Genomic DNA, 27,326 nt, shown 5'->3' with positions numbered 1-27,326 from the left:
CAGTTGTGCAGTTCATGCTCTGGCAGCAGCTGAGAGTAGCTACCACTGTGTCTACATTTTACAGGTTCTTTAAGAAAATACAGGCTGATTCACAACTCAGATGTCAGTCCTTTCCTTTGATCCTTTCACAAAGATATTCCCTTTTGAAGTTTGTTGTTTTTTTTAATAACAATGACAAAAGTGAATCTTCTGTGGAAATTTTATTCACCTTCTCTTATTAGGTGAAAAATGTAGAGACAATGAGTGAGGGAAACCACTGAGCTGTTATATGAAGAGTTTTCTCAGGAGTGCAGGTTTGGGTAAAATCTTGTAGAAGCTGATGAGGTAAGAGTAACTGAAACCAGAGCATCAGTCAAAAGCAAGTAATACCACATGCAGGAATACTTTTGCATATGTAGTCTCCTAAATGGTAAGTTTTCTAGGGTGCTTTTAATACTTTTTTAACAGTTTCTAGGGCCATGGTGTCATGAAGCTTGTTTGATACTATGACAACAAATACAAACAAAAGTCTTGCAGCAGCTTGAGACTTAATTTAACGTGGCATGGGTTGTTTTTCATAGTGCTGCTGCTGTTCTACACTCACAAATACACAGTTACTTCAAACCATGCAGAAGTGTTGAAGAGCTTGAAATTTAATTTAACCCACTTTATAGGTATGTGGCATCCATTTTTTTCTGCATTAAAGTGTTCACCAGAATCTTTTATTTAGTTTTTGTTCTGGCTGGTCTCAGGAGTGACTGTGTTTTCACCTGGAGACCTTTGCTTGAATGGGGTAGAGAAAATCCAGGATATGCTGATTTTAACCCAGCAATGAGGAACATAAAACCAGCTTTAACTTGCCTTTCATCTCTAGCAGGAAGCTTCCTTTAGACAGTTGATATTTCTGCTCCAATGGACAAAGGTCTTCACTTCATGTTATGTGTGACTGCAGCTATGCTACTCCTGAGAGAATCAAGTCAGACAGGTGAGAAAAATGATCAAAAAATGCTCCTGCATCCAAATCCAGGTTTATTCTTCTTCACAGTGTGTTAATTCTTTAATTCTTTAACTGCTAGTGCTTACAGGATTTTGTTTTAATCCATGAATTTGCCTTTGAATTGGTTATTAAGATTTCACCAGGGCTTTTGCAATGGAACAACAAATGCTGTTTCAGTGGCTTTTTGGTGCTCTATGCCTGGAGTCCAGACTCAGTCCAGATCTTGCAAAATTATTGGGACATAAAACTGGTTCTTTGTTCAGAGGCTTAGTAGAGCAACTTCCCATCCTCTGCTCTCCCCCCAGCCCATCTCACACACCCATCTCTTTTCTACCCAGAGCTAGTAATTAACAACTTTTTATTTATTTTTTTTTTTCACTCGAAGTTAATCAGGGAGTCATCTCCCACGGGGAGGCTGAGCATGCTCAGAGCAGCAGGGGTAAGGACAAGACTGATTTTTGCCACTGCAGTCATTTCCTGCAGCCACCACCAGGCTCTGGGGATCCAGAGGGGAGGAATGAGCCTCTTTTCCCTGTCCGCTGTACAAAGGATTCTCACAATGAGGACTTGGCTCCTGAGAAGTGGCACTGCAATGAACTTGGAGTTAGTGCTGCAGCTCCATGACTTCTGGTCCTTTCAGGGGTTCTTACAATGGGGCTTTGAACAGCTGCATCCAGGGTCCCTGTGGGGGAGCTGAGGCCCTCAGAACAGCCTGTCTGCTTCCAAGAAACCCTAGCAGGTCTTCAAAAAGGAGCCCCAAAAAGCTCTTGCTGGCTTCTATGTGTTTTGAAAGGGAGACAAGAGAACTCCTTTGTGAAGATTTCCAGCTCCCATGGAGAACTGTAGTGGAGAGGGGAAAAAACAGGTTTTGTTCTACCATAATGTAGTATGTTCAGCACAGGGCCAAAAAATTCAAAACCAAAGAATGAGGAATACATAATGAATGAATATGTTGTTATATTTAATGAAAAATTCACAGCTTTTTCTTGAAAGAGTGAGAATACCCTAATTTTTTTGTTTTATCTTGAGGGATTTTTGGCTTTTGCACTGTGAATTCTTTGATTCCAAGGAGCAATGCTATGCACACTCAAGAAAAAACATCCTGGGTGATTACTGAGGCATTTATTGACACAATTATGGTTTTACTTCTGCATCTCAGTCTTTGGAGTTTAGCTCTCTTGCAGCTGGGGTGGGACTGAGGCTTTCTCCTGAGTACTGTGAAAAGGGAAGTTCCCTGAAAGTGAAGAATAAACCAACCTCGTGTCTTGGGACTTAATGGTGGTGAACTTGGGTTGGTTGCAGGGCTTTTCCTTTGGGATACAAGGTATTCTGCAGGGATTTGAGGGAAATCTCAGTTGTGTGCAGCAGTTCTGAGCTGGCTTTTCAGGGGGGCAATAGGGAAATAAGGCAATGGAATCTGCAGAGCCCATTCCTCAGGGTGAGTGACAGCCAGAATGACTCAGGCACAGTCAGAACCTTACAGCCTGACCCTGGCTGTGCTCTGCTCCTGAGGTTTCACACCAGTGCAGTGAGGATCCCAACCTGACACAAGTGCTCCCTGAGAGCAGGGGAGTCAAGGATCATCATTCTGAGGTGCAATGACAAATGAGTGCTTGAAACTCAGGAGCTGGAAATATAAAGACCTGCAAGAAGTTGATTTTGTTGTTGTTGTTGTTTTTCAGGAACTAAAAGGAAGGATGATGCTGTGGGTAAGGTATGGTTCCCTGCCATTGGTGCAAAGCTACCAGTGAAGCTGGAGGTCTAAATGCTCTTGCATTTTAAATGTAAAATCATTTAAATCCCAAGTCCTGTGACTCTGTAAGGTCGTGCTGGGTGCAGAACTGAATCCCTGTTCCCTCTCTTCTCTCAGGTTTCCTACTCTTCTGGGTCTCTTGAAATTATTTTCTAATGAGATTTTAATTGGCTGCTAACTGTTTTGTCAGCAGCATGAATTGATCCCCTTGGAGACTTTGTGCAGAGTATCTGAAGAATTGTAGAAACATTTAAAATTCTTTTTATTCGAACAAAATATGCTGACAGCAAACAATAAATAATGATTTATTAATTAATGTTAGGGAACAGTGATGGTGAGACTGCTGCAGCTTCCAGGGATGGATTTATAGCACACACACCTCAAGTTACAGTGTGGGTGGGGTGACATCTGCGACTTTGAAACCCAAATATTTATTTATTCTCCATTTTTTTATTTGCAGAGCAGTGAACTGAGGGGACTAGAAGGGGGTCTTCCCACTTTGACTGTCACAACAATCCTGGTAAGGATTTAAACCTCAACACTGAGAGTGGCTGGGAGGCAGCTGCTTTTTTTTTTTTTCCCCCACCCACGTATTTGCTGTGGGTTTTGGGGCTGGCTTTGACACTGATACCCCTGTTCACCACAGATGGGGTTTGTGGGGCTCTGGCTCAGGGGTGTGGGGTGTAAACTGTCTGCAGTGTGCAGTGGGAGGATTCCAGGGCTATCAAAGTCAGCACACAAAATGGGCTTCTCTAAGTGACTGTTCTTTGAAGACAGCCAGGCCTCTGTGCACCATTCAGCTCCATTTAAGGGCTGTCAATTGTCAATTGTTTCTGTCCTGCAATGGAAATATGTCAAATTTATGGATGGGTAGGGATTAAAAACAGGCTATAAAGAGAAAATACAGTACCAAAGCACCAGATAAGCAGGACTGTTGAGAAGCTGCAGCAGTAAATATCCTCATTCTAATGTCAGATCCTACACCAGCACATGGCCCATTTTTAGATGGGCCAAAGAAATGTATTTGGGCATTTAGACTGAGATTATCTGTCCAGTCTGTGGTACAGGTGGCTTGCAGCATGTGGAGCTGCAGCCTGTGCCAAGCACATGACTCCAGTGAGCATCTTGAACATCTCTCAGTCTGGAAATGCTGTCCCCACATAAGGGTCTTTGGGGAGGTTTGCAAAACAGGGGTTAAATTAACAACCAGCTGCCCTGCAGGCTGTGTCAGTAACCTTGTGTTTTTCCCTCATGTGCAGGAAGATCCTTATGTCATGGTGAGAAGTGCAGAGCTGGAGGGGTACTGCATGGATCTGCTGAAGGCCCTGGCTGGGATGCTGCACTTCAGCTACAGGGTGAAGGTGGTGGGAGATGGGCAGTATGGGGCTGTCACTTCCAATGGCAACTGGACAGGGATGATTGGGGAGATCCTGAGAAAGGTGAGTTTCACTTTTTATTTTTGACTAATCACAGATCTGAAAGGAAAGAACAGTGCTGACAGCTCTGGGGCTTCATTAGCTTTTGCTCAGGGACTGAGAAACTTGGAGCTGTCTTGCCTGTTGTGTAGAACTAATGAACATGGAGCCTTAGAGCTGGTTTGTCCTGCAAATATGGGAACTAAGGAACAAGGAGACAATGGCCACAGCAGGAAATCATTGTCACAACAAGGCACTCCGGGTGCTGTGCCTGGCTTGTCTCAGAGGCTACCCAGTGGTTCTTTGTCTCTGAGAGATTGTTATGGATATTTGAGCTCACTAATGGAACAGAGTGAGGAAAACTTACCTTGAGCCTGACCCTGAGGTGAAACTTGTCTCTTTCAGAGTGCTGATCCCTCAGACTCTTCAAGGAGCTGCCTGAGTGTATACATCTTGCCCCATCGTATGTCATTCCCTCTGGTTAGGGTTCTGTCATCTGCTGGGAACATTGGAAGTAAACTTGCCAGACAGGACCAGAGGGCCCACAGCCTCCTGCTGTGGTTAAACAAAACCAATGTGGTTCATGGTGGGCAGCCTCAGCTTGTGCAGGGGATGTGGGAGGAAACCAGAGGCCCCAGGCACCAACAGCAAAAGGGAAAACTGTCCTGTGTCTTGGAGCTCAGTCTGGGCTGGGCACACAGGGAAGGGATTTGGCACGTGGGTATCTGCCCACTCAGCCTGGGAAGTGTTCTATTTGAGTGACAGAAGTCTTCAGGGGGGTGTGATGGGTGATTATTTTTTTTCTCTCCACCTGACAGGAAGCAGACATTGCAGTGGCTCCATTGACAGTCACATCAGCAAGGGAAGAGGTGGTCTCCTTCACCACCCCCTTCCTGCAGACTGGGATTGGGATCTTGCTGCGCAAAGACACGGTCTCTCAGGAGATGTCCTTCTTCCACTTCCTGGCTCCTTTCAGCAAGGAGATCTGGACTGGCCTTTTATTTGCTTATGTGCTGACCTGCTTCTGCCTCTTTCTTGTGGCCAGGTATAAATGGATTTATTTCAGGTTTTGTTCAAGTTAACTGCTTTCTCAGCTGTGAGGAGATCTCAGTTATAAAGAAAGCTCTGGGATGTACATTGCTTTGAGGAATTCCTGTACAGCTCCAGAACTAATTTAAGCTAATAAGGCTCAATTTAAAGCTAATTTAAGATAATAAACTTAAATTGTGTGAGATTAGGACAGCATCAAGCAGGAGTACTTTCCTCTGCACTGGTTGAACTGGAACTCAGATGAAGGAGGAGGTAGCATGGTAGAGAAGGGCATTTCCAGGCTCTCCACACTGCAGCAATCACACTGCAGGATTATTGATGTCTTTTGCCCCTGAATTCTGGCTTCGTCCTGTCATTTTCCCACAGACTGAGCCCCTGTGAGTGGAATGAGCCCAAGAATGAAGAGAACCACTTCACCTTCCTAAACAGCCTCTGGTTTGGAGCAGGATCACTCACCCTGCAAGGTGAGCTGGGAGAAGTGTGGGGTTTCCAGCTCTCATCTGTCTGTGACACTGGGGTGCTGGGGGAAAAGGGGTTCCAGTGGCAGCAGCAGCATCATTTTATCCCCTCCTCCGGTCCCTCAGGTGTCACCCCCCGGCCCAAAGCGGTGTCGGTTCGGGTGATTGCTGCCGCCTGGTGGCTGTTCACCATCGCTCTGCTGGCTGCATACATCGCCAACTTCACCGCCCTCCTGAGCTCGGGCACCGAGCAGCTCCCCATCCAGACTTTTGAAGATCTTGTGAAGCAAAGAAAGATCGAGTTTGGGACACTGGAGGGCTCCTCCACTTTCTACTACTTCAAGGTGTGGAGAATCTGACTGTGCAGAGCTGGGACAGGTTGTGTCCAGCACCACCCTCATCACTGCACTCCCATCAGTTTTTCTGTAATACTTCAGATAATGCAATTGGTCTCTGTTTTGTCCAGAGCGCTGCATTGTCTTCTAAGAAAGCAGTGCTGGTAGCCTGAACACAGGGACCTGGTGTAGGTGATTTCTGGGTACATTAACTGGATGCTTGACAAGGTTGTTTTTGAAGGGAAGGTGGGTGGGAAATATTTAACACTCATATTCCTGTAAGACTGTGCAGTAGAGTGAAAATCTGAGCTAGCTATGTGCCAGTTTTCAGTAGAGAGAGCTCACAAAGCTCCTGTTTCCAAACTGTTTGACAGCCACTGCACACAGACAGTTTCTCAGATGATTGTTTTACACTTCCAAGTCTCACAATTGGATTTTTGGGCTGCAGAACTCCAAGAATCCCATCCATCAGATGATCTACGAATATATGGACAAGAGACGAGACCACGTTTTGGTCAAGACCTACCAGGAAGCCGTTCAGCGTGTGATGGAATCAAACTACGCCTTCATCGGGGAATCCATCTCCCAGGACCTGGCAGCCGCCCGGCACTGCAACCTGATCCGAGCCCCTGAAGTTATCGGAGCCAGAGGATTCGGCATCGCCGCCCCCCAGGGTTAGTCCCTGTGCACTGCTCCTCTCCTGCTTCTTCCCCGGGATAGCCTGGGGCAGCAGCACTGACACAGCCGAGGGCTGAAACTTGAGTGCGTTTCTGCACCACCACTAACTAATGGAGCACTAATGGGCAGGGGTTTCGTTCTGTAGATGAATTATCCCCTGCACTCACCAGCTCCTGCTTTGCCCCGGCTCTTGCTCAGCAAAGCCCTCGCTATGTGCACTGTTTGCAGGGAGCCTCTTGCAGCACTCACTGCCCCGCAGCACAGCACCGGGTGCCTCAAAAATGTTCCAGTGGCCCTGACCTCTCCCCTACGCTTTTCTCCTTCCCTCTGCCAGCCTCCCCGTGGACCAAGAAGCTTTCCATTGCTGTCCTCAAACTCCGCGAGTCGGGCGACCTGGATTACCTGCGGAACAAGTGGTGGGAGAGCAGCTGCCTGAGCCAGAGCCGGGACCGCTGGAGCCCCCTGCAGCCGCAGGCACTGGGAGGGCTTTTCCTCACCCTGGGCGTGGGGCTGGCTCTGGGAGTGATCGCGGCCGTGGTGGAGCTCTCCAACAAGAGCAGACACGCTGCTGGGCACCTCAAGGTGGGTGAAGGTGATAGCCTCCTGTCCCCTTTCCTCGTTATCTCTTCTGTCCGAGCTCCGAGGGCAGCTCCTGACAATTCCCACAGGCACCTTGCTCCTTCCAAGGAAAGCACTGCAGTGTGGGGAGGGGCAGGATGTGCACAGGGTGCTCCTTGAAGCACTGACCTTGTAGAGCTTGGGCTCTGGTGGTTTTGTAGCCTCAGCAGGGTAACAACAATAACTCCCTTTCTGGTCCCAAAAAAGCTAAGTAGAAATATTTACTGCAATTCCTAGGCAGCCAAACTGCATTGCCACGTGCTGTGTTCAGAGGACAGTAAATCATCAGTCAGCTTTTTCTCAAGCATGGCAATTCTGAAGTCATGTGGCACAGGAAGACACAAATAAAACTGCCCTGCTCTCTGAGTGTGCCCCTGGGTGCTCCTGTTCTCCACCCACTCCCACGGCTGAGTTTTACACACTGAGCAGGTGGATCCCAGGACACAGAACAACTCACCCCCTTCTCCCCTTTTGTTTTTCAGAAATCATGTTGCTCTGTTTTCACAGAAGAAATGTGCACTCGCCTACGTATAAAAGAAAATACAAGACAAAGCCAGGAGACTTCAGGGAGGGCTAATGCTTAATTTTTTTTTTTCTTAAAAATGGGCATGTATTAGGTTCATACCATACACATTTCATAGGAACTACATCACTGTAGAGAGATGTTTTTCTGCAAGTCTAGAGTGTTAGTTTTCTAATTACAAACACACAGAGAGCACTTCTGGACTGGTGCTGGATCTAGACACAGAAGAAAATGAAGTGGCTTGAAAGAATTTGAGCTGATAAGGGATGGAGTCTAACTTAAAAATAAGAAAGGTCAACAACTTGGTAAAATAAAGCTGAGATGGTGAATTCAGATTTAGCTTAGGAGTTTACTGTGTAAGTACATGAATGCCTGTAGGAGCAAGTGGTCTGGGACAGGTTACTATGAAGCCTCTGCTTACTAATTACAGTATGAGGTACAATCTGGAAAATTAAAGCTCTCATCTGCCTGTTCTAACCAAGAACAACTGCTGCTTACACATCTTAGTTGCAAACTGACTTTACTCTTCCCCTCTTCTAAGCAGAAAGCTGCTTATCACTGTCAAGGTCATTTCTGAAGCAGAAATGACAGCACCGTTGCATGAACCCCACATGCAGGACAACCACCTGCTGGGTGGCTTAAAACCCAAGAAAGGGAGAGCATGCAATGGAGAAACCACTGGACTACAGCAATCCAAGGTTTGTCCTTTGTCAGCCTCCCACTGCAGAAGTTCTGCTGTTTAGCTTTGGGTTATTATTTGGGGTTATTATTTGGGTTATTCCCAGCAGAGGATGGCTCTTGCTCGCAAAATAAAATCTTGGAAATTCATGAGGAGCAGCTGTCTCAGCTGCATAATGAATAATTTTCTAACTGAACTGTTTTTCAGAGCTGGAATGACTGATCCATGAACATGCTGGCTGGCAAGTTCATGGTTAAATCACTCCATTTATGTTCTGCACAGCTGATGGAGGAAAGAAAAGCAAATTCAGTTACTGGGAAATGGCTTTAACTGCACAAACCAAGAGACCAATTCTTATCAGTCCCAGCACTCAATAACTGAAGGCAACAGAAACTTCACAGGGCTGTGACAGGCAAAGAGCTGGGAGCTCCTGAAGAAAGCACCAGAGTTCACTTGAGGGTAACTTAAATTCAGCTTCCAAGTACTGCCAAGTAAAGTAGAGTTGCAAAAATTCCCCTCCCGCACCTGTAAGCTACAAAGTCTACCAACTGCTGGTAAATAGTGTTGAGCATTTATTAGCTGGTACATGCTCTGAGATCCCCACGGTTTCAAACTCATCTCCAGCAGTGTTTGCTTGCTTAGGAGGTGGCTCAGTCTTTCAATCAAATTAACAGCAACAAGCAGGAAACATTGTAGGTAAGTTGAAAAGCTGACACGGAAAATGCAATGTCAGATCCACTCGGCACTTTAAAAACTATTTGGTATGTGCCATGTTGTTGCTGGCAGAGTAGGCAGAGATGTATAAAAAAAGGTTTTCATTGACATTTAAATATATTTCTATATGAATGTCTCACAGAACAAAAAAATAAAGTCTTTTCATCACAAATACTGCAGCATTAAAATAAACACTTACTAAAATAAACAATGAGTGATATACATATATATATTTGAGTGTGTATACTATAGAGTGAATCATATTGTTGCTTTTTAAGTCACAAAAGCACAATATAAATATGGAATTTCCTGTGAACTCTTTTTTTTTTCCCCTGTTGTAATAAAAATACATTCTTTACAGTTAAAGTAAAACTAGTGCAAGTCCATTCTGCTGCTCCTGCTCCCCCAGCTGCCCAGATCCCTATCATTTACAGGGCACTTCGTACTTAAAGATGACACTGAAGATCTTTCCCCCCAGGCGATCAGCCAGCCAGGAGTTCTTGATCACCGCCAGCTTGAGGCTCTCGCACTTCAGAGCCGCGTAGTAATTGGTGTGGATGGCCCTGCCCATGCCCTCGATGATCACCAGGTCCGTCTGCCTCTCCCTCACCAGCACGGCCAAACCCTGATCCAGGCGGCTGCAAAGAGAGGAGGGGATCAGAACCACCACCCTGGCACCCAGCAGCCGGGTCTGGGCTGTTCTGTTCAGCTTTACATAAAGGGGGGAGATGGAATTTGTGGGGGAATTACAGGAGCACTTTAAATAAGGCTGAAAGGTGGTGTTGGGCTTCATTAAATGGGTGCAGACTTGGGGTAAGTTTCGTCTCCAACAGAGAAACAAATCAAACAGGCTACTAACATAAAATGCTTCTCAAGAGTCAGGTGGATTTCTGGGTTATCAGCTGACAACATCCATAACCAAGCCGCTCCTGAACCTGACAGTGTCACTGCTGAACACACAAAGGATAAGCAGGCTGTCCAACAATTAGTAATGATTGATGAGGTTTACAAGTCTGTAAATCCAGAGTGATCTGAGATCCTCCAGAGCTGTCTCTGAACATCCTGCAGCTGATGGAGACAAATAATATTTTGTCAACATACCTTAGATCTAGACAGGGAGAACTGGAACCTGTCTGAACCAACAGCAGTTTCTCATCCCTCAGTGCAGATCTTTATTAAAAAAACCGCAACAGAACAAACAATTAATAAACTACTTCAGGAGGGTCACACAGGGCTGGCAAGAAGACAGATGACTATCTAAGTAGCCTTTGCAAAGGCTTCTTTAGTGCTAGGACTTCATCAAGAAACATCAGGTTTCCCTGAGCAAAAGGACTGTTTAGTCAGCTCTCAGTCAGTCAGTCCTCTGGGGATATGCTGTGAGTTAAATAGATGTATTTTTCTCTTTTTAACATAAAAAATTTAGTAGCTTGAGTGCTTATCAAGGAAGGCAGAGACAAGAACTATAATTACAGATGTTGAAGGAAGAGCTGATTTCTCCGCTTTTCACCTCAATGAAAATCAACTCTCTGCCTGATCTCACATTCAGGTTGCAGATTCCACTCCCTCTGACAAACACGTTTACATTTGAACTAAGGAGGCCACAAAGGAACTTTTGGTGTCCCCTGGTGTGGGGTGAGGAGGTGTCCTTACTGAATGACTGGATCCATGGCTGCTATCCGCTCCGTGACGATCAGGGACTCGCTGTAGGTGACATCGTTCAGGGCTGGGCCAGAGTTACAGGCCAGGATGACCTGAGGCAGAGAGAGAGACAGTGAATGCAGTGCCTGTACCTCTGCCTGTGCCTGTGCCTCTGCCTGTACCTGTACCTCTACCTCTGCCTCTGCCTGTGCCTGTACCTGTACCTCTGCCTGTGCCTCTGCCTGTACCTGCAGGGGTTAGAGCTTGCTTGGTGAAACCACCACTTGTTTGACAAGAGAGAAAAGGCAAAAAGAAAGCCTGGAGTCCCCATTTTCCCTCATTTTCACCAGCATCGTGGGGGCTTTGGGGCCCTTGGTTCAGCAGCCCTGGGGCTGCCAGAGGCTCCTGTTGCTTTGCTGCCTTTCCCACTGGAACTCTGAGTCCCAGGGATTTGGGTTATTCCCAGCTGAGGTGCTAGGAGACAGTCTGGGGAAGGGAACTGCTGGTTGGTATTTAACAAACCTTGCACCAGTCACCTGAGTGAATTCCCAATGAAAGGCACTCACCTCTGTCCCTCTGGAAAGGAGCTCTCTGACAAAAGGAAAGACTCCTAAAATTATGTCTATTCCACTGTTATCTGCGAAAATTAAGGCACATTTATGAGGGGGGCCCTCCTGTAAAAGAAAAGCAATGTGTTAGGATTGAGCTCACAATTCAGGTCACTGAAGAGTTTGTGGTATTTTCAAATCCTTTCCCTCAGACCCCAGGTTTTATACCCTCAGATGACTGGCAGTTTTGGCTCTCTGGCTGCAGCATAACTCATCTCTGTTATATGAGATTTACTTATATTTTATTTATGAATTTTTTGCAATAGTCTGCTCACACCAAACATTTTTGGCTATCTTTTCCAACATGGAGGTTACAGGAAGAAAGAAAAGCTTTTCAATTAGCCTTAATTAAACAGTAATAGAGATCACACAGGGCAAACAAAGCTGTGCTAATTAAGTTAATTACTTTCAGCAAGCTCTTAAATTCAGGTCAGTTTCAGGCTGGCTACTGGAGCTGGAGGAACAATCCAAGCACTTCATTTGGCCCCAAGTTTTCCAATTTATGGGTCAAGTTGTACAGAAATAAGTTGCTCTGACAAAGAAGAGAGAGGATGTGGTTCCTCTGAACAACTCTGAAAGCCCCTGGGTTGCAAATGCTGCAAGGGATTCAGCCAGGATAAGGAATGAAGTGGCAGAATCAACTCCTTTCATTTCTTTCTTTATGGTAAGGCTGCTGAATTATTGGTACTGTGTTTATTGTGAGAATTTACTTTGAATTGTCTGAACAGAATGGTGTTAAACCTGTAGGTTTATGGTCAGAGGGTTTCTCTGCTCCATGGTTCCTAAGGGTTGCAGTCATACCTTCAGTCGTTCCAGCCACTGGCTGTAGGAATCCTCTAACCAGGGACGTTCTGTGGCACAGACAAAATCCTGTTAGCATTTCCTTTGGGCAATCGGGAATTCTGTGCATCAGGAAAAGCTGGGTGCTTAAGTGATTACAGCCTCTGAGCTCAGGTTTTGAATGCTGAACACTTTGATTCAAAGAGTTCCCCAGCTCCTAATTATGGGAACAGCTCCATGAGAGCAGCCCTGGAATGGCATTTCCATGAGAAAGCCCTGGAGCCGTTGCAGGTTGGTTCCCCTAGGGCCTCATCCTAGGGTGGGTGGTGCTGTACCCCCGAGGACAAGATTTTTGGGGCAGGGTTAGAGCAGTTATGAAAAACAGCATGGGCAAGATACTTGGGTATCTGTGTGGCTCAGGCTCCTGTTCCAGGAGGAGGTTTCATATCTCAGTTCCTTTGGAAACACAAACAGGAACATTCCACTGAATATTTCAGATAACTGGTGGAACAAGTGCTGATGATTTCCTGTCACCTGGGCAGCAGAACTGCCCCCAAAACACACTCAGGCTCTCTTCCCTCTCTCAGCAGCTCACTATTTAGTTCCAAACACCACCACAGATCTCCCCATACCTTGTAGTTTGGACTTGGCTTCTTCAAATCCAAATTGTGGCTCAGATTCCAGTACACTGTATCAGAGGAGAAATAAAGGGTACACAGTTAAGCTTCTTCATTTCCCTTAAATATCATTAAAGCATTTCTTTAGCAGGTGCTCAGCAATTTTACTGCTTTGGCTACAGTGGGGAGTGTGGATAGGCCCTATGGCTGAGAACCAGAAGCTTTGTGCTTATATTGAAACCAAAAGGTTCTGATGCTCAGTGAATTGGAGCTCTGATGCTAAAAGACAAAGTTTCAGCAATATAAAAATGTTTGCAGGCACTATACTAGAGGCAAAATGGAGATCTTTTGGTCTGCAAACCACCATAAAACAGTCATGATCTGAAATATCTGCATGATAAAAGTCTTTTCCAAAGTCTAATTTGATGATTGTTCTACAAAAGCTTTAGAGTTGCACCTGCAGAGGAAAAAAAAAAAAAGGAACTAAAATAACCAGATGCAGGTTTTTAAAGCTGCTGCTGTTGGCTCTGTAGCCCCAAAGTGGTGTTGAGGATTGACATGAGGTGGCAGATTCTAAGCTGCCAGCTAAAGTTTTGCACCATCAGGCAATGCTGCTGGCAAACCTCCTAAAATTCCTTCAGTCTGGCAGTAAATGAGATGGTAACCCATTCCCCATCTCTGAGTTCCTTCCTTAAAGAGGGTGAGAGCTGCACAAACATGGGCAGCAAGCAGAGAAACTGCTCCAGCCACTGCCAGTCCAAGCTTCTGGGTGTGGGCAACATCAGAAGCCTCACAGGAGAGCCTGTGAGTCCCCTGGGTATGAATGGACTTCTCAGGACTTTATCAGAAGGAAAAGTCCTCAAAGATGCAGAAAGGGAGGGAAAGTGCTGAATGTCAGATGTTAAAGTGTCCCTCCCCCGTGCTCTTGGATGGGAATTGAAAAATCAAAAATATTTCAGGACTGCTGGCATGAATAGCCTTAAATTAATTCATGGTGCTGACAGGATATAAATCAAAAAGCTCTCCAAATAGTAATAGATGTATGTTGATAAAATAACCAGTGTTCAGTCATCAGGAGACCACGCAAACTGACTTGCAGCCCACGAGATGTATCCTGTGACACCAGGAGAACAGGAGGCTGCAGAAAAGGAGTGTTTTCCACTCCTTGTGCCACACATCCCCAAGAGCAGCACTGACGCCAGTGCTACCAGCACAGGCTGGCACAGGAAATGCTCTGGCACTTAATGCTAACATTTACAGTGACACATTTGCTGCATTTAAAAGCTGGAAAAGTCAATTTTCCCACCCCACAACAGTGCTTGTAAATAAATACACAGCCAAGGTTTCCTTGAGGTGAAACACAGAGTACAGAGTTAGATTGGTGTAATTTATTTTAAAAAACCCAAACAATTGGATATTCTGTATTTTAAAAGAGTGCTTTAAAAATCTTTAACACCTACTCTGAGACTGCTTTTGCTCCCCAGTCAAAGACATTCCCAGCAAGAAGTCCTTTCACCAGAGCAAACTGCCTCTCCTCCCAGCCCAAAGAATCCAAAGACTCGATTACACTTTGGAAGCATTTTAAGGCTATGCCATTCTCTTTCTGCTTTACCTGTAAGAAAGAGATGAAATGTTGGATTTACAGACAAAAATTCCTTACCCAGGGTTGGTTGGCTCAGTCCCAAGACCGCGTTCAAGCTTTCTCCTCTACGTTCATGGCCTCTAATGGACCAACAAGTTACTGTTATCAGCATGCTTAGGATCAGCAAGAAAAAGGTTTTCTGGGACTCTAATAAAAAGCTTCATTAGCGCCAGGGTACAATCTGAAGCCCCCAAATTACTTTTCTTAGTAAGTCAGAAGTGTGAGAGATCTTGAGCAGGTTGGAGAATAGGAGAGTGGAAACACAAAAATAACTTTAGGAGTAACATGATCCATGAAACCCAGGGAATTCCCAGGAGAAGGGGAAAAAAACCTGTTTTTTGTTTTTTTTTAATCAAGAGCTTCATCATCCCATATGCTTAGAAGCTCCTGAATTTTTTCATCTTCTCTCTCCAGTGAGGTCAGTGTTACACTGCCAGTTATTGTAAAATATTAGAAGTGATAATGGGCACCATTTTTTAATGAAGATCTTCAATGTCTTCTTTGACTTTCCAAAAAGCAAACACAAGCAAAAAGTCACCTCACAAATTATTTACCTCTTTCTTAGAGTGAATGTAACACCTGACAATGCAGCTAGGGAGAAGTTAACAACAACTACTGCCTCCTGCAGCTGCAATTTATGTATTTACTGAGAAGTACTTAAATAGCTACTCAGAGCTTTAAATGTGAAAATGGTTTCCACATTATGATAATTATCACACCATGTGCTCACCAGGACTGATACCATCAGCTGCTTCTCAGATGTACCAGACAACAAAACCTGGTAATATTTTTGTTTATTATCCTCACCATCAGCATGGGTTTGTATCCCATTGCCCATTGCTGTTTCTCCTGAGACAACCACCAACTGGTTAAAACTGCCCCAAGGGAGTCAGTCACCTCCCCTGTGAGCCACCACTTATCCAGAGTTTCAGAGTCTGGAAGAAGTTGCCCCCTGTGTAAAGCAAGAGCAGCTTACCTTGGAGTAGGGATCTGGAAAATTGAACTCGTTTAAGCAGTGTTCCCTTGTGTCCAGAAGACTTCTGACAGTTAAGGTACCATATGCACTTTGAAAAGGGAGAAGGGGAGGGAAAAAAGATCAGCTACTTCAGTTAGGGAGAAGTTATTTCCTCCTCTGTCTCTTCCATAAGTCACAGCACGTCACACAAGCACTTCAGCTAAAAGCCTCCCCACACCACACCAAACCCCACTGCTGGGAAGTGGTAAATCCACTCAGAGCCTTTAAATACAGGGAGGGGAAATGTTCAAAGCCAAGGCAGATCCCTGAATTAACACGCTACCATTTCTAATAACCGTGTAGCAATTTTTAGCAGTAAATTCCCTGCTGAGATTATTTTTTCCATTTAATTCCAAGATGTGAGGTCTGAAAGTTCTGTGCAGAAGCCCTGGTGCTTGGCACATCAACCTGCTACAGCCTTCACCCCACTTGGCTCTCAGTTTGCTCCACTTCAGAACTTAACTTTTAGTCCACTTTTAGGGAGTTCTAGGTTAGCTTTTAATTTTCTCTGCTCAACAGGAGCAGCCAATGATGAAAAAAGGAAAACAGAGACACTTACAAAGGCTGCTGCCTGAGTGTCTGGAGCTTATTCCAGTATTTCTGTCGGAATTTCTCAGCTCTCTCCAGAGCATCCACAGAGTCTGGCTGGCTGGCTGCAGCTCTCTTTGCCACCTGGGGGAGGAATCAGGCACATGAAGCTGCCACACTCATTCCTCCTGCATGTAACTGGGCTGAAGTTAAAAACTGAGCTGAAAAATAACCCCTGCTGCACTGCTCAGTGCCTGCAGAACATCCAGTCCCTCCCACACAGCAGCCTCCAGACTCCCTTCACTCCAACCACCAAAGTGTCATTTACAGGGCTGACACCTTGGCCCACGGAAGGTCTATTTGCTGAATAATTCATACATGAGATTGTTGAGGGACATTTACCCCATCCAGTGCCTCCTCAAAGCAGGTCAGCCAGTATTTTCTGGCCATGGCATCATCTGTGAGGTCAACAGTGTCTGGAATATAGGTTGATGGGTCTTTCAGCAGTGGCAGGTTAACCAGGGGTCTCTCCAATCTGTCCATTTCCAGCATGTCAAACTAGGTGAGAGAAAGAAAGGAAAGAGATTTATTAGAACTTCCTCAGAAACAGATTCTTGAGAAATTACTCGTAAATGTCCTGGTTTGGGCCAGGATAAAGGTATCCTGTGCCTCATGCCACAGCCCGGAACAGTAAGAAATTTTTAAGAACTTGACACAAAAACCACTTACTGACTGCTAGAGGACAGTAAAACACAATGAGCTCCACTCTTCCAAAAGCACTGCAGTAGATGCAGTATGAAAATACTTTAAGAACCTGAATGTATTTTTGATTGCTTACTGCATGCCAGCTTCACTGGGAAACTGGAATTACCCTACTGTCAACAGACTTGACTGCTTTTCTAGTGAAAAAGTTTCAGTACTTTCCACAGCTTCAAATCCTGCAAAAAGCTACAGCTGGGTTGTTTCTTTGGTCTGTTTGGGTTTTCTTTTTTGAACAAAAAGAGATGACTGGGCTCATGGTCTTCTGTCCAATTATATTTTTCTTCTCACAGGAAGTAAATAAATGCTGCTTAAAGACAGGGCAACATCAGATTCAAAATTCCTGAGCACAGGATTTCAACTATAGCAAAATCCATCTGCTTTAGAGAAAGATTAAGAGATAAATGTTCACCCTGCACCCTCTGGTGAAGGACTAGCAGCCACAATCTGTTTTTATAAGACATTAACATCAAACCCTCACACAAGACACCACATTAAGCCACTTCAGCAGAGGCCACAAGCAACCAGCTTGAGAATAATCATCTTTTTTCCAACCCCCATTGCTAAGAGAAGGCACTTAATTCTAGAAAAGACAACCACATACTGTACCACTCCTTGTTCTCTGCATAGGGTAAACATCAGGGGATGTGCTCATGAGACCAGAACTCCCAGCATAATTCTCTCCCCAGCTATACTGGTTTGGATCTAGAAAAGAGAAAGAGAGAGACACACATAATCTGAAAATAAAACTGAAAACACTCCCATGAGTCTAGAGTTAGCATCCCTGCAGAGGAGCTGCTTCACTACAAAAGCCATTTTCTTTTGTCTTTATAAATATTCATAATTTTTCCCTCCAGCTCCCAAAAGAAATATTTTAACCACTTGGTGAATTACCTGGGTCTAAAGAGCTTCAACCTGAATAAGACAAAGTTCTAAAATAATTCTTTTTTGAAGCCCCTTTCCTTGTTAAGGGCTACAGCCAGCATGCCTTCAGAGCACCACTGCTGATCAGAGATAATGCCTTATTTCTAAATCTAGATCCATTTTTAACAAAACAGAATTACCAAGCCCTCAAAGCACAGTGTAAGTTTCATATAAAGTTACTTCTAAAATGTTTGGTTTTATTTGAGAAAAAGCTTAATCAAATTCAGGTGTGCAGTACATGCTGCAGAAGCAATGTTTTTAATTCCTCAGTGGTGGGTTCCTTGTCTAGATCTATAAAATGGCTATGAAAAAGTATTCCACAACCATTATTCTGAGATATATTTGATACTTACTAAAGCTGAGTACCATTAACAATCTCACTACCTGTTCCCCTATAGCTAGCACATCAACAAGTAAAAAAAAAAAGAAAATAAAAATGGCAGGATTCAACCAAAGCACCCTGTACTCAAAGAACGCTGGACAGAAGTATCTGATCTTTCATAAATGTCTGTGAGGCTTTTCACACTCAAACCAACACAGTTTTGAGATGCTGGTCTTCTTCAGTACATTAACTGAATTCAGAAGCTAGCCTCTTAAAGAAAGGAAAGTTCTAAAAAAACACATTTCTCCAGGTTGATTTAGAGTTACAACTGCTCTTTGAAGAAATGCAGGAAAAGAGAAGAGCCAAATTCTGCTGGCTTCTCAAGGGTGAGCAGGAAAAACAGGGAGAAATTAGGATGTCCCTGCCAAAATACATAAAACCAAAGCCCAGCATCGGTTTTTATTAGTGCCAAATGTATTTATTTAGGCAACAACTTCCATGCAGCCTCTTAAGAGAAACTTGGACATTACACTGACATTTCAGAACACAGCATATACAGAACATAGCAGGGCTGTACTTACTGTCTTGTTCAGCTCCTTTTAAAAATGCCCCAATGGCTCCCAGGTAGCCTTCATGTCTCAGGAACAATGCCTGAACCTCTCCCTGCCACAATATGAAACATTGCAATTGGATGGTCCCTGATGGCTAATATGTACTTCTTTGTCACTAGTTTTACACTTAATTTAATAGAAACAACTAGAAGCTGGTAGTATTTATTTCTGCTACATTCTAACACATTCACGAACTTTAAGGTGCTTCTGAAACACAGCTTCAGGGGGAACTGCTTAAATACATCATTGCACAGGGGGAAAAAAAAAACCAAACAAAGACATGCAGAAGGAGTGTGTGCTCTGAGGCTGCACACCCAGGGAAGCAGAGGGAAGGCAGTGCCTTCACTGGGAAAGGCCACTGCATGGGGCCATGAATATTCAACTCCTCTTGCTTGAGCAGGCTGGAAATCCCAGGTCACCATCAGCCTAAGTGTGTGCCACCACCCATCCAGCACCTTTGGGAAACTGATCCTTATTTCATGACACTGCTGTTCAACAGCCCACAACTGACAGACACTGTATTTATTGTCCACAGGCAAGCATTTCCCCCACCAAATCAATGTAATTGTTCCCATAATCCAGGGAGACACAGAAATCCCTCCATCCTAGCCCCCGGGCTCTTAGGGCTGGGTGAGAAACTGCTCTCCCTGAAGCCACCCAGCTCTGAGGACTGTCAGAACTCAGCTGTGCCAGGGTTAAAGATCAGCCACACTTCACAGTGACATCTGGATTTGAATTGCTCCTCAAGCTATTCTTAAAATAATCTCATGCTGTAGTTTTGTGATAGTTTTCTTGAAACCCCACCAAGCTGTACAGAAAGGGACTGCAATGTTTGAAATAAAGGGGGGGGGGGCAAAGCAGCATACAGGAGTTGCTTGCCTGAAGCACTGAGATGAGAGAAAAAAAAAAAAAAAAGTCACCTATTGTAAAAAACTTTAAAAGGGCAGGAACCACCTGTAACAACCACAAAGTGAGCTTTTAGACTTGACTATTTTTCCAGTGAAAAAGTTTCAGTACTTTCCACAGCTTCAAATCCTGCAAAAAGCTACAGCTGGGTTGTTTCTTTGGTCTGTTTGGGTTTTCTTTTTTGAACAACAGCAAAACCCCCCACTGCTCCTGACTGCTCCCTATCTCAGCAGAACTATCCCACACTGCACAGCCTATGGGGTGAAAAGAAATAGATTGCAAGTCAGCAAGAGGAATTGAATAACAATGGTAGCTATCTAAGAAAATAGTGAAAACTCATTACTTGGCAGCTACAAGACAGACTGTTAGTCAAAAAAGAACACTAGAGAGAGAGAGAGAGAGAGAGAGAGGGAGAGAGGGAGGGAGGGAGGGAGGGAGGGAGGGAGGGAGGAAGAGAGAGAGGCCAGAGAGAACTCCCAGGCAGTTCACATTTATTTTACCCCTCCCACAACAGATCCTTGCAGCCCTGCCTTACCTACCTAATCAGCAGCCCTCTAAGCTGACCTTGTGTGCAAATTAATTTATTTGTCTCCCAACAACCTAGAAAGGTAACTAAACACATGGCTCTGCTATCAGGGAAATCTCTGTGTTCATTACCTTGGAGAAGAAGTTGATGCTGTAGGTTATTGTGCGCATGGTCACGGGGTGGCCACGAATAAAGAATCCTCCAAAATATATTTTATCCAAGTTATGGAGTTTGGCATAGAGGCAGGCAAGCTGGCCAATGTCATTGCTGATCATATGTAGTAAGCTTTTTGCCATATCTTCTTTGGAAAATTCTGAAAGGAAAGAAATAGTAAAACCAAATTAAACGTAAGAGAAGAAAGCTCCTTTCTAGCAGCCTACAGATGGAGAAAAAAAAACACCACAGGAGTGTGTAGCAGCAGGGTCTTCTATCCCTCCCCACTCAAAAACATTTATAAAACAAAGTACTTCAGACAACAAGGAGTGTGCATTTGACTGAAGATACCATGGAAAAACCACTAAGCTTCTGTGAAATAATTGCAGCAGCAAATGGCAAGAATTCCACTTCTTTTCTCTAATAACCACAGGTGACTGTTCCTCCATCCATCTGGATTCGAGGTGCACTGCAAGCATTTTACTGCAATACTGCAAATAAAATTGCAGACTACAGTAAATCACTATCATGGGTCCTTTTCTGGACCAAGAAAGCCACAGTTATTTCTCACAGAAATGAATTAACACTGGGCTAACCAGACAGCTACTTTTGTTGTTTGCCCAGATTTATTCAATCCCAAACTGAAATGCCTGTTTGTAAGGCAGCACTACATCAGGTTTTTAATCAATAAAATATTCTGTGTGTAGGCAGGATCATGGTTATTTTCCAGCTCTTTTAACTGTACACCACATCTTGGGTAGCTCTTTTCTATACCAATACCTTTATCTGCTGTAGTAGACTTCCCAAAGCTGCTGGCTATCAGATTTCCACTCAGCCCCAGGGTCTGGTAGGCACCTCCATAGACATCTTTCACCAGCATGTCTACATTTGTGTGCTGCCCCTTTGAAGCCAGTTGCAGCAATTCATCAAATTTCTGAGGATGAGAAGCAGAGTTACTCAACCTTCCCTGGACAACCCAGAGCTCTGCAGCATTCTGACTGGCCAAAACCAAGGGCTTTGGCTTGCCTTAAAATCAGCCCTGCCAGAAAACAATCACATTCTTTTTAATTACAAGGAAAAATCCATAGTTCATATCTTATCAAATACACTGATCCTAAGTGAAGCTTCTTTAGTGATGAAAGGCACAACCCTCCTCTGCTGTTGTCTGCAGTTATCTGCAAATAATTTATTGAATTGCCCCTGAAAACTTGACATAGAGCAGCAGGTATGAAATAGTCAGAGGACTTGTTAATCTCTTATCTTGAAATTAAGTCAGAAAGACACTAAGAGCAAACAGAACTATGTCTTCTTGATACATCAGAAAAAAAGTGTTTAAAAATCAAAAAACTGTCTGCCTTTACTGCTAGAGAAATGCATTAATGTCCCTGAAATGAACCTTTTTTGCAATCTGCATCATCCCAGTACTTAATTTGTAAGTCTGCTAACCCTGATTTCTTCTTTTACAAAATCAGAGAGAATTAAGAGCAAGCACTGTCATGTTCCAAGGTTTCTTTTCGGAAAGAATCAAACAAAATATTGCAAGTGTGTCTTCCCTTTGACATTTTCTTATTTGGTGCATATGTAACCCTAGCTTTTTCCACACTGCTGATAATTAGGGACACCTATTCAAGCCACGTGGATCTCTTAAGACAGGAAAACCAGGCATGATTTAAGAGCCAAGTTAGGCAGAGCAGTACTAAATAAGGATTTATTCTGGCAGATTACCAGCCTGGGATTTAAGTGACAAACCCCTGAAACTGTAACATGCAGCAGAGTGGGTTAGAATTCCTTCTCTCTGCCCCTAGGCATTTTGCATTAATTGGGTGCTCTCTGCAGACAGTGTTGCAGGAACCAGGCAAGCACCTCAGGTTTAAAAACAGGACAGAAAATGAACAGGATGTTTTGAGGAGGCTGCTTCTCTACTACAGAAATTATTCAGCCTTGCTGACAAATGTGCTACCAGTGGGAATCAGGTTCCTATCAGATTTGTCCCTATGTTCTACAAGTACCTTTTTGCATTTAATGTTTCCTTTTATGCATCAGAAGCACCCAGAAAATGATCATAAATCAAGCTACATTTCAAGTTTCCTCTTAGCATCTCCTGAAATCCCACATCCCTTAACACTGACACTTGGATACCTTTGTTTTGGTGAGCAATGCTCCAAGACCCCAGAAGGTTCCACCTCCAATTGAACTCCCTCCAATCCATTCAAATTTGTCTTCTGTTTCTACCTGTCAACAAAACACAGCAGATTTGTCTAGAGAGTCCTATAATAACTGTAACACAGGTATGAGGGCTTTGGGGGTTTTTTGAACAACATAATTATTGTAGGTGCAGCTATTTAACTGTGTAAATATCAGGTGAGAAGTTCTGCAGAGGTACATGTTCCACATACTTATACCACAAGCAGTTTCTGACATCCTTCTATTTAACTCTTAGCCAATAGTCTCAAATACAGACATCAAATTTGGTCCCCTCAACACTGTACCAATACAAATATTAAAAGTCACTCTGCTCTGACAGCCTTTGTCCTCACTGGTTAATAACAACTTCTCTAAACACTGAATTAAATGTGATTAAAAAGAAACTACACAGTGAATGGAAAGGCATTCATAACTCCACAAGAAAGAAAAATTTAAAAAGATAATAATTTATTCCTAAATTTTGTATTACCTAAGAAGAAACAACTACAAATCTGAAACAGTAAGATACTTCAGATAACCTTTATTGAATTCTACCACAAAACATTTTAGCAACCACTCACCTTCACTATAGAAACCCCAGAGCCAATATTCACCAGTAAATAAGGGAAAATATTTGGGTGGTTCATCTGGAACCTGAACTCCGTGTCTGAGTCTTTCTGGTATGCAAACACTTCATGGGGGATGTTCCTTAGCACGAAGTTGCATCCTTTAATTAGGCAGGTCATTACATCTTCTTTATCTACTCTGAGAGGAAGGGGGAGAAAAAACCCTTACATAAATTCCACAGTCCCATTGATAAGAGAATGTATTTTTAGGACAGAACTTTATTTAAAGACTTTACATACAGGAGATGGTAACACACCCCCCATGGTGAAAAGTCCTGATCTCCTAAATATGAAACCTACAGCCACCTATGTTCTGATGCTCATCACAGAGTCATTTTAATCTTATATTTATTATGCTGACATTAAAAACAATCCTGCTCCCTGTTTGCTTCAGCACCCTAGTGCCAGCACAATAAAAATGAAATAGGTCAGGAGACTTATCTGGAAATTAACCTAACAAAACAATTTTCTAACACAATAATTTTCTATTACTTTTATAAAGGTAGCAAAGCCCCCCTCAACATTTCAGCACATGCTCATTCTAGATTAATGAGGCTGTGAGGAGCCTATCACTGGGATTATGGAGCACAGGAAAAACAGACTTCTTACAAGGATAATAGGATTTGCAGCTGTACCTATGAGTATGCAGTATGTAACATGGTACATATTTCAGATAAGGTGAATGATGTAGCCCAGGGAGCCAACAATGACACTTGGGAACTTCTAGGTGTTATGTATTACTGCTGATCTCTGGTAAATTTCTTAAATATGCCAAATTCCTCCCAGGAAATACCACAGGCTGTGTTGAAAACATAGACAAAGCACAAATATACACCTCAATTAATGCAGAATGCTTTGTGTTCCTCAAGATGAAGAGGGTGCTGCTGCTTGGGCCTGTGGGCTAATTAAGAATGTCAGAAACCAGGTGCACCACATGAGAAAAGAGAGGAACTGCTTCCTTGTCTTGATTAATTGAACAGCCAATAAGGTGCTGATGCAGGCTGGTTTGAAAAAAAAGTTACAGAATCCTACCTATCAGAAGAAGAAGGTAATTTGAAAAAGTAGTTTAAAAGCAGGTAAATGCAGCACCTGGGAGCTCAGAGACTGACTGGCAGTGTGAGCAGTGCCTGGAAGTTCTCCCCAGCAACATCAGGTAAGGTTTTATATTGGTGTTGTTTAAATGACATTTTTATCTTTACTTGCAGTTTTTTAGTTTTTTTCTCTTTAGTTTAGTTTTTTGCAGTTTTTTAGCTTATTGTGTTTGAAAAGAGTGTTTGAATGGTAAATTCATGAGACTGCTCTTCAGTCTCCTGCAAGCCTGTAACTTAAAAATGGAGTAGGTGCAAGTTAGAGCCTTTATAGAAAAAAACCAAACTGTGATAATATGCTGCTTTTCTTTGTTTACTGTCTTTCTCCTCAATCCTGTGCCCCTGACTGTTGGCTCTCTTCCTGAACCTCTTCATGTGTCAGTTAATGATACAGTTATCTTTTTGCAGCTTATGTTCCCTAACAAGCCAACTCATCTTGGCCTGAGTAGGGCTTTTTAGGGCAGATATGAAAAACAGACACTTAAAATCTTATCAAAAAAGGGAATGGACTTCTACAGAAAAGTTGAAACAGTTCTACTTACTTCAACCCCAATTTCTTCTCAATAAGATCTTTGAATTTATAGGCACCACCACCTGTGGCTTTGATGACTTTTGTCTCTGTATTGACCAGATGATCTTTGATGAAATCTAGGCAGGTTTCAATGTAAGTGTTTTCAAATTTAATGAAGTGAAGTCGTGCTGTAATCTCTTCCTGAACAGCTATTTCATACAAAGGTTCATTTTCTATGTCCTTTAAAAGAGAAAAGAAATTCTTGCAGTTCATTTAAAATCCTTTCCTCAAGAAACAATGCTGGGTGCTAAACTCATGCTAATTGCTATATTCCAGGGGAAATTAGCCAAGGGTTATGACCAGGAGCCCCACACCCAGCTGCAGTCCCAATGCTTGGGGCTAGCTGTGTCAGCACACACTTGAATGTGTGTTTAAAAGAAAGCTTTCAGTTGTGACAGCTCACTTCAGAGAAACAGATGTCACAGAAGGTCATACTTACAAAATTTTACCTAGAATTTATAGTTTTATATAGAACAAGTTAATGGATAGATTTCAGACAAAATTTCTATTCTACTATAAGAACCCAGCCCAGTACTTTACTCCTATGAGACAATTGTATGCAATTAATTAATGATACAATCCTCACCTTTCCAGAATGATCAAAGGATCTCACTCTTGCCACTTTGTGCTGCACAGTTGAGTAATAAGCCAACTTGGTTAATGAACCACCTGTTAAGAGTTTGACAAGTTATGATAATGCCTTATCTTAGAGCAAACAATGTAACTTATGTTTATGTATGCTTAACCTAAGAGTTCTTGGCTTTTCCTATCTCAGCTAAAGCCAGATATAATTAAGCTAAATGCATAATGCACTGAGCCACAGAAACCTCCTCTGGAAACTGATTTGGCACAGTTTGCTTCAGCAATTAATTTCTCACCAGATAAACTCTATCTAAAGCTATGCTTTATACATTCTTTCCTTCCTCTCTTGGTTTTTAAAGACTTAAATCTACCCAGAACACCAGATGAGACGTGTAACCAGGCTTTATAACTAATCCCACAACTCTAATTCCACTCTGACCCACAGAAAGGACCCATTCCAGCTGTTATTTTCACAGGCATGAGAGAAGTAGGTTGTGAAAGAGACAGGCAGACTGGTGCTATGTGTATTAGGGTGCACACATTCTTTCCACTCCACTCTGGAAACACTGCCCAGAGCAGAGTTAAGCAGAGGACTTGTGTCCTGTGGCAGAGGAACACCTTCCTGCCTTCCCTATTAAATAGCTCCACTGCTAATTGCTCCACAGGAGCAGCAGATGGGAGCCAGCATTTGTAGTACTGCAGACCTCAGGTGAATCAACACTCAGCACGGTCCCCTGCCTGCTGCTCAGGGGTCACTTTGTGCATTACTGTCTCTGTCCCTCGGTGCAGGCCGCTGGACACCCAGGAACGTGACATTAATGTGACATTACTGTGACATTCTCGGCCTTAGGACGTGGGGAGAGCCTGAGGGAAGGAGCCCTGCCGGCTGCTGCTGAGGCCTCCAGCTCCCCCCTCACCGCCGCAGCCCCCCCGGCTTCCCCCTGCCCCTTTTCTTCCTTCAAGGCCGCTCAGGATTGCGGAGGGGCAGGCCCAGGGGAGCGGGCACTGCTCCCACCGCATCCTCCCCTCAGGTCGCTGCCGCCGCGGGGCTGAGGCGGGGGGCGAGGGCCCGGTCCCCTTCAGGCCGCGCTGCCCACCCTCCCCTCAGGGCGGCCGCCGGGGTTGCCTCTCTCCCCCGGGCCGCCAAGGACAGCCCCAGGCTGCCCCAGCCCCGGTTCTCCCCGCGGCCCGTTACCCGCCGCGGGCAGCACGCTGGGCCTTGTAGTGCCGTTCCCCGCCTGCCCCTGACGGCTGCGGGGCGGGGGGAACTACGAGCCCCGCCGTGCCCCGCACTGTCCCGCCGCCGCGGGGGCTGCCGGGAGCTGTAGTTCGCCTCAGGCAGCCCGCAACAACGCGGGCGCCTCAGGGGACTACATCTCCCAGCGTGCCCCGCGCCCCGGCGGCCGCCCGGCCCCACGGAGTCCCCTCAGGAGGCGAGAGCCGCCGCCCGTTCCTCGGCCGTCGCCCCCTGGCCGCCGTCCCCCTCCTCCCCGCGGCTGCCGCCCCGGTTACCGATGTCTATGGCGAAGCGTTTGGCGTTCTCTAGGTTGCGGAAGATTTCGTCGGGCGGGAGGGTGATGCTCTTGTCCAAACTGCCGTGACCGCCGCTACCTCGCCCGCCCCGCTCCGCCATTTTGAGTGCGACCCGCTCCTCGCCCGTCCTCATCGGTATGCAAATGTATGTGCATATATTTGCATACTAACGAACCCGAGCGCATAAATTATGTTAATGAGGAGGGGAGCACGAGCCGCCCGGCTTTCCCTCCCAGCCGTGTGGGAGGCGTCCGTTACCTCAGCGCCGCCATCGCCACCGCGCAGCGCAGCGAGGGGAGCCCGGGACACCCCCCCAGACCGCGGCTCCTGGCAATAAGTCCGTCCCCCAAAGTAGTTGAGAGGTGGGGAAAAAAGAGCCAGAAAGGTGAAAGGACGTTTCAAGGTCATTTAGGAGGCGAACAGATCCCGCTGAGAGGTAGTTGGGCGCTCTGGGGGTTGGTTGATAGGCATCAGGCCCCGCCAGACATTAAGCCCTGTGGTCCCCTTGTTATTT

The 27,326-nt window shown here is 44.6% G+C and overlaps 2 protein-coding genes across 2 annotated transcripts; one reads left to right on the top strand and one right to left on the bottom strand.

Moving 5' to 3' along the window:
• Positions 1–849: 849 nt before the first annotated feature.
• On the top strand, positions 850–7,966 carry LOC103537327 (probable glutamate receptor). Its single transcript, XM_008503593.2, has 10 exons — positions 850–964; positions 2,659–2,690; positions 3,190–3,249; positions 3,989–4,168; positions 4,963–5,189; positions 5,561–5,658; positions 5,779–5,996; positions 6,436–6,661; positions 7,000–7,247; positions 7,766–7,966. The coding sequence occupies exons 1-10, from the start codon at positions 892–894 to the stop codon at positions 7,865–7,867; spliced, it is 1,464 nt and encodes a 487-aa protein (XP_008501815.1). The 5' UTR covers positions 850–891; the 3' UTR covers positions 7,868–7,966.
• On the bottom strand, positions 7,852–26,995 carry PANK4 (pantothenate kinase 4). The gene is made up of 19 exons (XM_030463563.1): positions 26,792–26,995; positions 25,284–25,366; positions 24,669–24,877; positions 22,994–23,177; positions 22,368–22,460; positions 21,009–21,162; positions 20,207–20,388; positions 18,614–18,695; positions 17,391–17,491; positions 16,430–16,585; positions 16,059–16,171; positions 15,461–15,548; positions 14,303–14,454; positions 12,858–12,913; positions 12,247–12,296; positions 11,404–11,511; positions 10,850–10,950; positions 10,301–10,369; positions 7,852–9,837 (listed from the first exon to the last, which is right to left on the bottom strand). Exons 1-19 carry the CDS (start codon positions 26,943–26,945, stop codon positions 9,624–9,626), a joined length of 2,349 nt encoding a protein of 782 aa, XP_030319423.1. The 5' UTR covers positions 26,946–26,995; the 3' UTR covers positions 7,852–9,623.
• Between the last annotated feature and the right edge of the window lie 331 nt (positions 26,996–27,326).

Source organism: Calypte anna, chromosome 21 (genome assembly GCF_003957555.1).
Source record: "Calypte anna isolate BGI_N300 chromosome 21, bCalAnn1_v1.p, whole genome shotgun sequence".
Classification (NCBI taxonomy): Eukaryota; Metazoa; Chordata; class Aves; order Apodiformes; family Trochilidae; genus Calypte; species Calypte anna.
Note: the sequence above shows the minus strand (reverse complement) of the source record. Positions and strands in the feature narration are given on the sequence as shown.